Source organism: Oryctolagus cuniculus, chromosome 17 (assembly GCF_051225735.1).
Source record: "Oryctolagus cuniculus isolate XC-2025 breed Fujian yellow rabbit chromosome 17, ASM5122573v1, whole genome shotgun sequence".
NCBI classification, from domain to species: domain Eukaryota; kingdom Metazoa; phylum Chordata; class Mammalia; order Lagomorpha; family Leporidae; genus Oryctolagus; species Oryctolagus cuniculus.
This window is the reverse complement of record NC_142883.1, coordinates 41,831,373-41,846,577: the sequence shown is the minus strand read 5'-3', so window position 1 is coordinate 41,846,577 and position 15,205 is coordinate 41,831,373. Positions and strand designations below refer to the sequence as shown.

The following is a 15,205-nucleotide window of genomic DNA, read 5'->3' as shown; positions in this document are numbered from 1 at the left end:
TCCACCTCCACAAACCCCCACAGACCTTTTTTGAGGGGAATCATTTAAGGCCGAAAATATATTTGAGAGCAAAATAAGAAACAGAGCTCTGATAATATGATTCATTATTTCAGACAGATGAAATATTTTGATAATAAATCTTACATTTCTCTTTTTCAAGCTGCTACTTGAAAAATTATCTTTAGAATATATCTTCTGCCTGAACTGTATGTATCCTGTCTCTCTTTTTTTAAAATTTATTTTTATTTATTTGAAAGGCAGTTACAGAGAGAGAAGAGACAGAAATAGAGATCTTCCATCTGCTGATTCATTCCCCAAGTGGCTGCAAAGGCTAGGGCTGGGTTAGGCCTATGCCAGGAGCTAGGAGCTTCTTCCAGGTCTCCACGTGGGTGCGGGACCCAAGCATTTAGGTCATCATCAGCTGCTTTCCTAGGCACGTTAGCAGGGAGCTGGATCTGAAGTGGAACAGCCACAACACAAACCAGCGCTCATATGGGCTGCCAGCTTCTCAGGTGGCAGTTTAACTGACTACACTGATGTGGGAAAGCTTAGATAATTTCAAGGTCATGAGCTGAAAGCTGCATCTCCTTCATTTTGTGTTGTCATGTTCATCTCTCTTTCTTTTTTTTAAACTTTATTTATTTATTTGAAAGAATAACACAGAGATAGAAGAAGAGGCAGAGAGAAAGAGAGAGAGGTTGTCCATCTGCTGGTTCGTTTCCCAGATGGCCGCAACAGCTGGAGCTGTGCTGATCCGAAGCCAGGAGCCAGGAGCTTCCTCCAGGTCTCCCACACAGATGCAGGGGCCCAAGTCCTTGAGCCATCTTCCACTGCTTTCCCAGGCCATAGCAGGGAGGTGGATTGGAAGTGGAGCAGCTGGGTCTCGAACTGGCACCCATATGGGATGCTGACAATGCAGGCTAAACCCGCTACACCACAGCGCTGGCCCATCATCTACCTTTCAATCAAGGGACCCCTCCCCAGAAGTACTTCCTCTTACCTGGGTCATGGGGGTGGTATCACGGAAACACTTCTGTTTTTCCAAGTGCATAAAAAGCTAGGAAGAAGGGAAGCTTGCTCTCTCCTCCATGTGGACTTAGGGCGAGCGGAGCAGGATATGATAATTTCCTTTCTTTGACCCCGTTTTCCCTTAATAAAGCCCTAATGGGCCTGTGTGTTTTTCTCACTTTTAGATAAAGTTTATCACACTGTATGCCGTGGTTGGGCCTGTATTTAGACTTTTTCTCTAAGTAAAAGACAAAAACCTGAAAAATTAATTTAGTGCCCAATACCCAGCCCATAACAACGCCACAATGCTGGCCCCATGCCCTCTCTCTCAAGATACCCCTTGGGGAAGTGTGGTGTTCTGCATTGTCATTGATTTCTCACAGTGTGATATATAGAAGAACACAGGCCCCGGGGGAAGATGAACAGCCTTTGAGATCTTTGAGTTCTAAAGCCTTTGACTTCCTAGATTCCTCATCTGTAAGTGGAGATAAGGCTGAAACCTGTCTTATCTACTTGTGCTTATGTTGAGAATCAATGAAATCATGAAATCATGTATATGTAAGCTTTTTTTTTTTTTTTTTTTTTTTACAGGCAGAGTGGACAGTGAGAGAGAGAGAAAGAGAGAAAGGTCTTCCTTTGCCGTTGGTTCACCCTCCAATGGCTGCTGTGGCCAGCGCGCTGCAGCCGGCGCACCGCGCTGATCCGATGGCAGGAGCCAGGTGCTTATCCTGGTCTCCCATGGGGTGCAGGGCCCAAGTACTTGGGCCATCCTCCACTGCACTCCCTGGCCACAGCAGAGAGCTGGCCTGGAAGAGGGGCAACCGGGACAGAATCCGGCGCCCCGACCGGGACTAGAACCCAGTGTGCCCGTGCCACTAGGTGGAGGATTAGCCTATTGAGCCGCGGTGCCGGCCTTTATGAGTTTTCTAGAAGTCTTTAGAAATCTTAGCAATGGGCCGGCGCCGTGGCTCAATAGGCTAATCCTCCACCTTGCGGCGCCGGCACACCGGGTTCTAGTCCCGGTCGGGGCGCCGGATTCTGTCCCGGTTGCCCCTCTTCCAGGCCAGCTCTCTGCTATGGCCAGGGAGTGCAGTGGAGGATGGCCCAGGTGCTTGGGCCCTGCACCCCATGGGAGACCAGGAAAAGCACCTGGATCCTGGCTCCTGCCATCGGATCAGCACGGTGCGCCGGCTGCAGCGCGCTGGCCACAGCAGCCATTGGAGGGTGAACCAACGGCAAAGGAAGACCTTTCTCTCTCTGTCTCTCTCTCTCACTGTCCACTCTGCCTGTCAAAAAAAAAAAAAATAAAAAAAATAAAAAAAATAAAAAAAAAGAAATCTTAGCAATGAATGTATGGAGATCTCTTTGCAGTTCTTGATAAGATAAAGATGAGATAGGGAAAATACAAGAGAATATGCATTCCATAGATTACAAATGGAAACAATTTTTTCTAGAAATATCATTTAATCGAACATAGTTTTTTATATAGCATTTGAGACTTCTTAAATGTTAAGAAAATCAGACTAATATGTGTTATATACATCTATATACATCTAGTTCTTTTACCAGGTTTTTAGATTTTTCTTTTTTAAAAGATTTATTTGAAGGCAGAGTTACAGAGAGGCAGAGGCAGAGAGAGAGAGAAGTCTTCTCACTGGTTCACTGCCCAGATGGCCACAATGGCCATAGCTGTGCTGATCTGAAGCTAGGAGCCAGGAGCTTCTTCCAGGTCTCCACGTGGGTGCCGGAGCTCAAAGACTTGGGCCATCTTTCACCTCTTTTCAGGCCATAACAGAGAGCTGGATTGAAAGTGGAGCAGCTGAGACTCAAAACAGTGCCCATAAGGGATGCTGGCACTGCAGGCAGCGGCTTTACCTGCTACATCACAGCACTGGCCCCACTTGGGCCATCTTATACTGCTTTCCCAGGCCATCAGCAAAGAGCTGGATTGGAAGTGGAGCAGCTGGGACTCAAACCAGGATCCCTCAGCGCTGGCCCCTCTTTATCATGGTTTTAAACTTTGTGGTGACTTAGTGACAAAGTAGAAAGAAAAGAATGACCCTCTAGGGCCATGTTGTCCAGTGTAGCAACTTCTAGTCAGTTGTGGAAATTTAACTTTAATTGCAAACAACTGAAATTTCAGTCCCTCTGACAGTCAGCTTTCAAGGGCTCAATCATCCATGTGTTATTGGTTAACAGTAACAGTAGAAAGAGCATTTCAATCATCATAGTATGTTGTGTTGGACAGAGCTGACTTACAAGCTCCAATGCCCATTTGTTGCTGACACCTGCTCTAGTCTGAGCCATTACCAGGAGGGATTCTTCAGAGAAGGCACTTTTGCCAGCATCCCATCCATCAAGCATCACCTTGGGCCATTGAATTAAACAATTTTGGCTTACTATCATAGCTTCCTGAAGTGCTGTGTCTATTTTGGTGGCACTTTTAGTACCATTTGGAAGTGTCTTTGTTACTTGAAGTTCTAATTTAGCATTCAGGTGTGACTTTGGTTCATGATTATGTATAAGCCTATCCCTGGACTTTTGTTTTTTCCTTTTTTTTTTTTTAATAAAAAGATTTATTTATTTGAAGTCAGAGTGACAGAGAGAGAAAGACACAGCACAGATAGACACACACAGAGAGAGAGAGAAGGGGAGAGAGAGAGATTGATTGATTGATTGATTGATCTTCTACCTCCCGATTCACTTCTCAAATGGCTGCAATGGCCAGATCTGAGCTGGACTGAAGCCAGGAATTCCATCCTAGTGTCCCACATGGATGGCAGAGGCCCAAGTACATGGGCTGCCTTCTGCCTTCCCGACACATTAGCAGGGAGCTGGATCAGAAACAGAGCAGCTGAGACTCAAATGGGCACTCTGATATGGGATGCCAACCACTGGCCCCTTTTTTTTCATTCCTTGAAACTCATGAAAATACTTATTTTTCTGTTTGTTTATTTGAGAGGCAGAGAGACACACACAGAAAGTTCTCATCTGCTGTTTTACTCCCCAAATACTTGCCACTGCTGTGGCCTAAGAACTCAATGCTGATCTCCCACGTGGGTGGCAGGAACTTGACCCCTGATCTCTGCCTCCCAGGGTCTGCATTAGCAGGGAGCTGTAGTCAGGAGCCCCCACTGGGAATCAAACCCAGGCACTCGGATCTTGGCATCTTTTTTTTGACAGGCAGAGTGGACAGAGAGAGAGAGACAGAGAGAAAGGTCTTCCTTTGCCGTTGGTTCACCCTCCAATGGCCGCCGCGGCTGGCGCGCTGCGGTCAGCACACCGCGCTGATCCAAAGGCAGGAGCCAGGTACTTATCCTGGTCTCCCATGGGGTGCAGGGCCCAAGCACCTGGACCATCCTCCACTGCACTCCCTGGCCACAGCAGAGGGCTGGCCTGGAAGAGGGGCAACTGGGACAGAATCTGGCGCCCCGACCGGGACTAGAACCCGGTGTGCCGGCGCCGCAAGGCGGAGGATTAGCCTAGTGAGCCGTGGCGCCGGCCTTAACTGGTATTTTAACCACTAGGCCAATTGCCTGCTTCAGACGAGTATACTTATTTTTCATGTTATTGACTGTTCTGAGGTGATTTTTTTTTTTTTAATTATATGGACTTTGCAGTTTCCTTTTCCCCTCATGCCTTCAGTTTATATTTGTTACACATTTTTGTTAGGACTTTCTTGGACCATTGCCACAGTGGTGCTTAATCAGAGAAGCTCATGACTGTCGCCTGAGGCACTTAACAAAACTATATGGCTAAGGGGGCAGGCACTGTGATACAGCAAGTTAAGTGCCAGTTCAAGTTCTGGCTCCTCCTCCTCAGCTTTCTATCCAGCTTCCTGCTCATTGTGCCTGGGAGGCAGCAGATGATGGCCCAAGTATTTGGGTTTCTGCCACCCACATGGGACACCAGAATGGAGTTTTGAGCTCCTGACTTTGGCCTGGGGCAGCCCTGACTGTGGTAGGCATTGGGGGAGTAAACCAATGGATGGAGTATCTCTGTCTCTCCCTCTCTGTCACACTACCTTTCAAATAAATAAGTAAAATAATTTAAAAAAATGCATTTCGGCAGGCGCTGTGGCTCAATAGGCTAATCCTCCGCCTGTGGCGCTGGCACCCCGGGTTCTAGTCCCAGTTGGGGCGCTGGGTTCTAGTCCCGGTTGCTCCTCTTCCAGTCCAGCTCTCTGCTGTGGCCTGGGAGTGCAGTGGAGGATGGCCCAAGTGCTTGGGTCCTATGCCTGCATGGGAGACCAGGAGGAGACACCTTGCTCTGGCTTCACATCAGCGCCGTGCGCTGGCCGCAGCAGCCATTGTGGGTGAATCAATGGAAAGGGAAGACCTTTTTCTCTGTCTCTCTCTCTCACTGTCTAACTCTGCCTGTCAAAAACAAAGAAAGAAACAAAACAAAAACAAAACCATGCATTTCTTCATCTCAACCTGTGATTTTATAATCAGTAGGTTCCTGATGCACACCTTTGTTTCTAAACCACTATATTTTTGGAAATCCTCCTGGCTCTGTTAGAAATCCATTTGTGGGTTATTTAGTAGGTCAGTCCTTTTAATATTAACGGTCCCACAAAGGGAATAAACTAAATGCTTGGAAGTATTTCCCTGCATTCTGGAGTCCCAGCAAGATAATTTGCTTTCCCTCTAAGCTTTCTTGCAGAATTCATAAACACCAGTTCTCACCTAGGCTGATCCTCTTTGATATCCCTACTTAGATATCCCCATGGGCCTGTCAGATTTAATTTGTCTAAAACAAAATCCTTTATTCCCTACCTGCTCCCTGCCAAGAAAAAAACAAAAACAAAACCAAAAACCTCTCAATTGTCTCTGCCTTGGGAGATCCGTTCATTTTGTCTAGCCAAAAACCTATTTACTAAATATGGGAAATGAATTTCAAAAATAGGATTATTTTGGTGCAAAAAAATTTTGCAATCCGTGTATATGTGAGACCTTTAAAAAGTTCATGGTGGGGGCTGGCGTTGTGGTGAAATGGCACCCGTGATGTACACCTGTGACATCAGCATCCCATATTGGATCACTGGTTCAAGTCTCAGCATAGCTTCCTATCCAGCTCCCTGCTAAGCCTGGAAAGGCAGTGAAAGGTGGCCCAAGCACTTGAACACTTACTATCCAAGTAGGGGACCTGGATGGAGTTCCAGACTCCTGGCTTTGGCCTGGCCCAGCCCCAACTGTTGGCTGTCATTTGGGGAGTGATCTCTTTCTATCCTTGTCTGTCCTTCTGTGTCAATCTGACATTTTTTCCCCCAAGATTTATTTATTTTATTTGAAAAGCAGAGTTACAGGAAGAGAGGGAGGGACAGAGAGAGAGAGAGAGATCTTTCATCCACTGGTTCATTCCCCAAATGCCCTGCAATGACCAGGGATGGACCAGGCCAAAGTCAAGAGCCGGGAGCCTCATCTGGGTCTCCCATATAGGTGCAGGAGCCCAAGCATTTGAAACATCCTCCACTGTCTTCCCAGGTGCATCAGTAGGGAGCTGGATCAGAAGTAGAGCTGGGGCCGGAGCCGTGGCACGGTAAGTTAATCCTCTGCCTGTGGCTCCGGCATCCCATATGGGCGCTGGTTCTAGTCCCGGCTGCTCTTCTTCCAATTCAGCTTTCTACAATGGCCTGGGAAAGCAGTAGAAGATGGACCCAAGTCCTTGGGCCCCTGCACCCATGTGGGAGAGTGGGAAGAAGCACCTGGCTCCTAGCTTCAGATCAGCATAGCTCCGTCCGTTGCAGCCATTTGGGGAGTGAACAAACAAAAGGAAGACCTTTTCCTTTCTCTCTCTCTCTCTCTCTCTCATTATCTATAACTCTACCTCTCAAATAAATAAATAAAATCTTCAAAAAAATAAAAAAAATGAAAAAGAAGTAGATCAGCTGGGACTCAAACCAGTACTCAGGTGGGATGCCAATGTTGCAGGCAGTGGCTTAACCCACTGTGCCACAGCATCAACCCCCATCTGCCTTTCAAATAAATAAATCAAATTTTAAAAAAGTTCATGAGGTCATTGCTGTGGTATAGCAGGTAAATACATAGTCCACAATGCCAGGATCCTTATGGGTGCCGGTTTGAGTCCCGGCTGCTCTACTTCTGATCTAGCTCTCTGCTAATGCACTGGGAAGGCAGCAGAGGATGGCCCAAGTGTTTGGTCCCCTGCACCTATGTGGGAGACCCGGATGAGGCTCAAGGCTCCAGGCCCAGCCCTGGCCATTGCAGCTATTTGGAGAATGAACCAGTGAATGGAAGATATTGTTTCTAATTCTGACCTTCAAATAAGTAAATAAATCTTTAATAAAAAAAAAGTTCATGATTAGGGCTGGCATTGTGGCATAGCGAGTGAAAGCCACCATCTGTGATGCCTGCATCCCATATGGGTTCCAGTTAGCATCCCAGCTGCTCCACTTTCAATCCAGCTACCTGCTGATGGGCCTAGGAAGGCAACGAGGATGACCCAAGTCCTTGGGACCCTTCACCCACACAGGAGACCCAGATGAAGCTCCTGGCTCCTGGCTTCAGCCTGGCCCAGCCCTGTCCGTTGGGGCCATTTAGGGAGTGAATCAGAGTATGGAAGATCTGTCTCTTTCTCTGTGTCTCTTTTTCTCTCTGTAACTTGGCACCGATCCGAAGCCAAGAGCCAGGAGCTTCCTGAGTCTCCCACGCGGGTACAGGGGCCCAAGGACTTGAGCCTTCCTCCACTGCTTTGCCAGGCCATAGCAGAGAGCTGGATTGGAGGTGGAGCAGCTGGGATTCAAACTGGCACCCATATGGGATGCCAGCACTGCAGGCAGTGGCTTTACCTGCTACACCACAGCTCCAGCCCCAAGTTGTACTTCTAAAATATGTCTTAAATCTGAGGATTTCTTCTTCATCTTTGTCGCTCCCCGTCTTCGTGGAGGAACGACACAGGACCCTGCGCTGTTCTTTCGTCTGCTCGGCCCTCCCCGGGTTTGCTGCTGGTTCTTCCCGGGTTGGCTGCCGTCCCTTCCACCTCCATGGAAGGGCGGTTCCCCCTGCCACATTCCCCACTTCCGCGGGGGAGCGGCACACCGCCGGCCGGCTCTCTCGGGGGCTGCACAGGTGTTCCCCTTAGATGTTCCTGGTGCATGTTGTCTCTCTCCTCCTTTATAGTCCTCCTCCGCCAATCCCAACTCGGCTGCCCACACGCCGAGTACGCTGCTCTCCTCCAATCAGGAGCAGGATCAGCTCCTGGAGGTCATCACTCAAGTTGGCAAGAGGCAGCTGCATAGAAGCTGTTTTCTCCTCTCCCAGCGCCATATTGTGGGAGAGCAGATGCATAGAATAAGTCTTAATTCCAGTAACTCAGTCCAGTCCGGGTTGCTCCCCACAGTCTTCACTGTCATTACTATAAACCATGTCACCAAATTAAAAAAAGGACAATAAAAAAAATTAAACATATACAGAGAATAGGGTAAAGAACCTCGTGTATTTGTCAACCAGCTTCAACAATTATCAACTGTCGGCCATTCTGTTTTCATCTCTTGCCCCTCCCAACGGGATCATTTTGAGGCAAACAAACATAGTATGGTATAATATTTCATCATGTGTCTCTCAAAGGTAACAAATCACTACCTTTTAAAAGGTTAATAAGATCATGTCATTTTCTTGCTTCTAACCCTTCAGTGACTAAATTTTTTTTTAAAGATTTATTTTATTTATTTGAATGACAGAGTTACAGAGAGAGGTAGAGACAGAGAGAGAGGTCTTCCATCCACTGGTTCACTCCCCAAGTGGCCACAATGGCCAAAGCTGCGCCGATCCGAAGCCAGGAGCCAGGAGCCTCCTCTGGGTCTCCCACGTGGGTGCAGGGGCCCAAGGACTTGGGCCATCTTCCACTGCTATCCCAGGCCACAGCAGAGAGCTGGATTGGAAGAGGAGTAGCTGAGACCAGAACCGGCACCCATATGGGATTCTGGAGCTTCAGGCCAGGGCTTTTACCCACTGCGCCACAGGGCCAGCCCCATTGACTTCACGTTTTACACTAACAACAGAATTCACGCTCTTTACTACAACTTATATGACCTTGCGTGTCTGGCCTTTGATCATCGCTCCAATCCTGTTTCATACTCTTTCCCTGTGCTCTACACTCTCCAGCCATTCTGGTGTTTCCTGTTCTTTGACCACACCAGGATTTTTCTTCAGTTAGAGACCTCTGTCCCTTCTTCCTGGCCAGCTTTCCCTAGCTGTTCCCATGGCAGATTCCATCCTATACTTCTCTCCTTGGCTCAGATGTCACACTCAGAGAGATTTCCCACTGGTGACTGTATGTAATCAGCTCCCACCTATTACTCTATCTCATGCCCTCCTATTTGCTTCACACCACTTATCAAATTAGAAATTATTTACTTGCTTATTATTCATTTTCCATTTTTCACTATAGAATGGGGAGGAACTATCTTTGTTCTGTGTCTTTTATGCTTGGAAGACTATGTGGCTGATAATAGTTGCTCAGTTAGTAGTTTGAATGAATGAAGGAACCTCCTATCTAGGGGGGTTGGCCTGGCTGTAGTAGGAGGTTTATGTTGGGAAGATTAAATAAAATCTTTTTAGTTAAGATGGGTATAATGTATATTAAAATGCAAACCTAATGTCTTTTGTCTTCCTTATTACAATGTGCCATATATATTACAGGCTGCCTTTGATCTTGGTTGGGAACAAATCTGATCTGGTGGAATATAGTAGTATGGAGACCATCCTTCCTATTATGAATCAGTACACAGAAATAGAAACCTGTGTGGAGGTAGGCCTCATTATTTGATTTGGAAATTTATTGTTGGTAAATTCTCACTCAGTTGAAGTTCAGAGCCGGTCGGGGATTATGTGGGATGGAATAATTTTCCTGTTTGTTGTGAAATAATATCATGTACACCAAATAGAGAATTTGGAGTTGGTCTCTGAGCTGTTTATGGACATTTATATTATGATGTCCACAAAGAAAAATACATTTTCATTTTTTTTACAGATTTATTTATTTATTTGAAAGGCAGGGTTACAGAGGGGCAGAGGCAGAGAGAGGTCTTCTATCTGCAGATTCACTCTCCAAATGGCTGCAGTGCCAGAGCTGGGCTGATCTGAAGCCAGGAGCCAGAAGCTTCTTCTGAGTCTCCCATCCATGTGCATGGGCCCAATGATTTGGGCCATCTTCCACTGCTTTCCCAGGCTATAGCAGAGAGCTGGATGGGAAGTGGAGCAGCCAGGACTTGAACAGGTGCCCATATGGGGATGCTGGCACAGCAGATGGTGGCTTTACCCGCTCTGCCACAGCACCTCCCCCATGTTTTCATTTTTTTCAGGGAATTATATTGTTACCATATGTTTTCATTTGAAAAATTCCTTTTAGCTCTCAAAATTAATCTCAAGAGTTTAAATAGATGAAAATTTTTTTTTCAGTGTTCAGCAAAAAACCTGAAGAACATATCCGAGCTCTTTTATTATGCACAGAAAGCTGTTCTTCATCCAACAGGGCCCTTGTACTGTCCAGAGGAGAAAGAGGTAACCCCCCGCGCTGTGTTTATATGAATGTATAAGAAGCAACTCTTGTTTAGTAGTGAGTTTTAGTGTCTCTTCAGTTTGTTTTTTTTTTAGATTTATTTATTTACTTAAAAGTCAGAGTTACACAGAGAGAGAAGGAGAGGCAGAGAGAGAGAGAGAGAGATCTTCCATCCACTGGTTCACTCCCCAGTAGGCTGCAATGGCCAGAGCTTTGCTGATCCAAAGCCAGGAGCCAGGAGCTTCTTCAGGTCTCCCTATGGGTGCAGGGGCCCAAGAACTTGGGCCATCTTCCACTGCTTTTCCAGGCCACAGTAGAGAGCCAGGTCAGAAATGGAGCAGCTGGGACTTGAACCGGTGCCCAAGGGATGCTGGCACCGCAGGTGGCTTTACCCACTATGCCACTGTGTCAGCCCCATCTAAAGTATTTTTATAAAGATGAAATAGCCAACATGTAGATTTGTTGCTTATTGTACCTTATCTAGGTATTTTTCTTCAGTAATATTTAGATTAAATATTCAGAATATTTTCCAGATCAAATACTATTTCAAGAAGTACCTTTAAACAAATAGAGTAATTGGCAATAACAAACTAAAAAGGTCCAAACACTTGGATAAATGTCTGCTTATGGTGCTGTTGTAAAATCTGTGACCTTAAAAACTTAGGTAGGGTGGAAGATCTCTCCTTTTCTCTCCCCCTTAAGACTAGATAAAATAAGTAAAAAATAAAAGTTGTTTTTAAAAAACACATTTGAACAAAAATTAAGTAATTTTTTAACATGTATGCAACATGTAACAATTTGAATACTCACTGAAATATAAAAAATTAACAGTATTTTGCCATAAACTTTGAAAAAACTAATGAAATTTTTTAAGAAATGCCTCACTTACCATATAACTCACCCATCAATTTTTTTAGTATATTCACTAGGTTATGCAAAATCACTATGTAATTGTAGAACATTTCATTGTCCAAAAAGGAACCCAACACCTATTTGCTGTCACTCCCTGTGCACTTTCTCTTGTGGCAATCACAAATCTACTTTCTTTCTCTATGGCTTTGCCTCTTCTGGACATTTCACAAGAGTAGAGTCATTTGGCATTTTGTTTCTGGTCTTTTTCACGTGACATAATCTTTTCAAGATACATCCATGTTATAGAATGTGTCAGTATTTTATTTCTGAATAATGCCCCACCCTGGATGTGCCACACTTTTTTTTTTTTATCTCCCCATCAGCTAATGTACATTTGGATTGTTTCCATTCTTTGACTATTAGGAATAGTCTACTTTGTTCACTTGCAGATTTTTTGTTGGAATGCTGGCTTTCAGTTCTTTTCACTGTATATTTTGGAGAACTGCTGAGTCACCTGATAATTCTATCTTTAACTTATTGAGGAACCAGTAAGCTATTTTCCTCAGTTACTGGACCGCTTTATGTTTCCACCAGCAATGTATGAGGGTTTCAATTTCTCCATATCTTCACTAATCTTTATTAACTTTTTTTAAAAAAAAAGGTTTATTTATTTAAAAGGCAGAGTGACAGAGAAAAGGGAGAGGGAGAGAGAGAGATCCTCCATCTGCTTGTTCATCTCTTTAATGCTTTAGTAGCTGGGGTTAGGCCAGGAGTAAGGAGCACCATCAAGGTCTCACACAAGGGTGCCAGGAACCCAAGTACCCATGGTTTGCTACACCCCAGGCACTTGGGTGTCTCGAGTGGCAGTTTAACCCACTGCTCAACAATACCCAACCCTGTTTTACTTAGTTTTTATTTGTTTGTTGTTGCTATCTCATTGTGGTTTTGATTTGCATTTCCCTTATGGCTATTGATGTTACTTTTTTTCATCTTTTTTTTTTGGCCATTTGTTTATCTTCTTTTTTTATAATTTGACAGGTAGAGTTATAGACAGTGTGAGAGAGAGACAGAGATAAAGGTCTTCCTTCCGTTGGTTCACTCCCCAAATGGCTGCTACGGCTGGCACTGCGCCAGTCCGAAGCCAGGAGCCAGGTGCTTCCTCCTGGTCTCCCATGTGGGTGCAGGAGTCCAAACACTTGGGCCATCCTCCACTGCCTTCCTGGGCCACAGCAGAGAGCTGGACTGGAAGAGGAGCAACCGGGACTAGAACCTGGCGCCCATATGGGATGCTGGCGCCACAGGCGGAGCATTAGCCGGTGAGCCACAGCACCGGCCCCCTTGTTTATCTTCTTTGGAGGAATGTTTATTCAAAATCATTTGCCCATGTTTCACTTCGGTTGTTTATCTTTTTATGATTGAGGTAGTATTTTTTTTTAAAAAGATTTATTTATTTACTTGAGAGGCGGTGTTAGAGAGAAAGGGAGAGACAGAGAGAGAGGTCTTCCAACCACTGGTTCACTCCCCAGATGGCTGCAACAGCTGGAACTAAGACGATCTGAAGCCAGGAGCCAAGAACTTCTCTGAGTCTCCCACATGGGTGCAGTGGCCCAAGCACTGGGGCCATTTCTGCTTTCCCAGACCATCAGGAGAGAGCTAGATTAGAAGTAGAACAGCTGGGTCTCAAAGCAGTGCCCACATGGGACAATGGTGTTGCAGGTGGGTGCTTAACCCACTACACCACAGTGCCTGCCCTGAGGCGTTGTTTTTAAGAAATAAGTTGCACATTAATTTCAGGAAAAAATTATGGTTATTGGACAGTGGTTGGAAAATGGTGACCTATGAATTGAATTTGGCCTGTTTTGGTACAGCCTATGAATACCTAAATTACATTTTATATTTTCTGAATGATTGGTAAAAAGTGAATACTATTTTGTGATGTGTGAAAATTGCATTTAAATTTTATAAACATCATCATGCCATAAATAGAATTTTATGATTACATAGATATGCTCATTTGTTTATGTTTTGTCTATGGCTGCTTTCTGCTGCAAAGGCAGACTTGAGTAACTTCAGCAGAGCTCCTGTGTTGTATTCTCATCACTTCTCATTTCTGCTCAGTGTACTTTCTGGTTACACTGACAGCTAGGACTTGATAGCATTCCAGGTACCACGGGTATCCCTGTGCCATTGATGATTTGTTATCAGCACGCACCTTCATGCCAAAATAAGAAAAGAGGGCAGGTGCTGTGGCTCACTTGGTTAATCTTCCCCCTGCAGCACCGGCATCCCATATGGTCGCCGGATTCTAGTCCCGGTTGCTCCTCTTCTAGTCCAGCTCTCTGCTGTGGCCCGGGAGGGCAGTGGAGGATGGCCCAAGTGCCTGGGCGCTTGCACCCACGTGGGAGACCAGGAGGAAGCACCTGGCTCCTGGCTTCGGATCGGCACAGCGCGCCGGCTGCAGCGGCCATTTGGGGGGGTGAACCAACGGAAGGAAGACCTTTCTCTCTCTCTCTCTCTAACTCTGCCTGTCCAAAAAACAAACAAACAAAAAAACCTGATTAATCTGCACTGTAGTGACATGCTAACAAAGAATCTAATGTACTTCTATAAATGCCTTCCAGGTTATGAACTTGCTCAGCTGAAATCACATTTGTGGATGTGTATCAGAATTGAACGTATACACATGTATTTGTGCAAAAAAGACATTTTCAAAACATGTAAAACTTCATTACAGATGAGCATTAATATGTGATCATTTGCAATGACCATTGCAAATATGTGACCATTGTTAGTGAGCACTAATGTTGAATTCCAGTTAAGCAAAATATCACTCCAAAAAGAATTTCATTCTTCCCTTTTATATCTCTGTATAGCAAAATTATCCTGATTTATTGTTATATTTTGAATTTCATTAATAGAATTTTGTGGAAATTTGATTTCACCTTGCTATTTAATACCTACATGATATCCTGAATTTTGCCTGCTAGTCCCAAAGCCTAATATATTTACTATGTGGATCTTTTCAAAAAATAGTGCCAACCCTTGGCATAAGTAAATTATCTGAGTAATTCCTAATTCTGACTCTGGTTTGCTCTTCCTTATTCCTGATTTACTATTCCTTAATTGCGTCCTTGTTTCTAACTTTTAGTATTTCCCAGACTTGTCTAATAATAACAGCCACTTAGTATTTTTAAAATATTTATTTATTTATTTGAAAGTCAGAATTACACAGAGAGAACTGAGGCAGAGAGAGAGAGAGAGCACGAGATCTTCCATCTGATGGTTCACTCCCGAATTGGCCGAAACAGCTGGAACTGTGCCAGGAGCCAGGAGTTTCTTCGGGGTCTCCCACAGAGGTGTAGGGACCCAAGGACTTGGGCCATCTTCCACTGCTTTCTCAGGCCATAGCAGAGAGCTGGATGGGAAGTGGAGCAGCTGGTTCTTGAACCAGTGCCCATATGGGATGCCAGCGATTCAGGCCAGGGCGTTAACCCACTGTGCCACAGTGCCTGCCCCTAGTGTATTTGTTAACAAAAAAAAAAAATTCTATTCTGATTCTGTCGATAGATTTTATGAAATTTGGATTATAATCTCATGTTACAGAGGTTACCTCTGAGGCATAATTAGTGGCGCACTAAATCCCTCTATTAGTTTGCTCTCAATTCTTTAATTGCTGTTTTGTTCTCAGACCTATTATTAGTTCTGCTAATCTGCTAATCCCCCGGCCCCTCCCCCAGTCCCACAAGAGTAAGACACCTTCTACCATCTGTTGTTCATTTCTTGAGTGGTCCTGCCTGATTGTGATGTTTTCGACTTTCAGACT

At 45.0% G+C, this 15,205-nt stretch overlaps 1 protein-coding gene across 12 annotated transcripts in view; it reads left to right on the top strand.

The window, feature by feature from the left end:
• RHOT1 (ras homolog family member T1) overlaps positions 1-15,205 on the top strand; it is a 91,129-nt gene that overhangs the window by 34,616 nt on the left and 41,308 nt on the right. For all 12 annotated transcript variants that reach the window (XR_011383573.2, XR_007911262.3, XM_051824636.3 and 9 more), the window contains 2 exons: positions 9,672-9,780; positions 10,431-10,532. Coding sequence is in view for 10 of the 12 variants with exons in the window: in XM_051824636.3 (XP_051680596.1) it covers positions 9,672-9,780; positions 10,431-10,532 (211 nt within the window). In the remaining 2 variants the exon portion in view is untranslated. The remainder of the gene's footprint in view (positions 1-9,671; positions 9,781-10,430; positions 10,533-15,205) is intronic.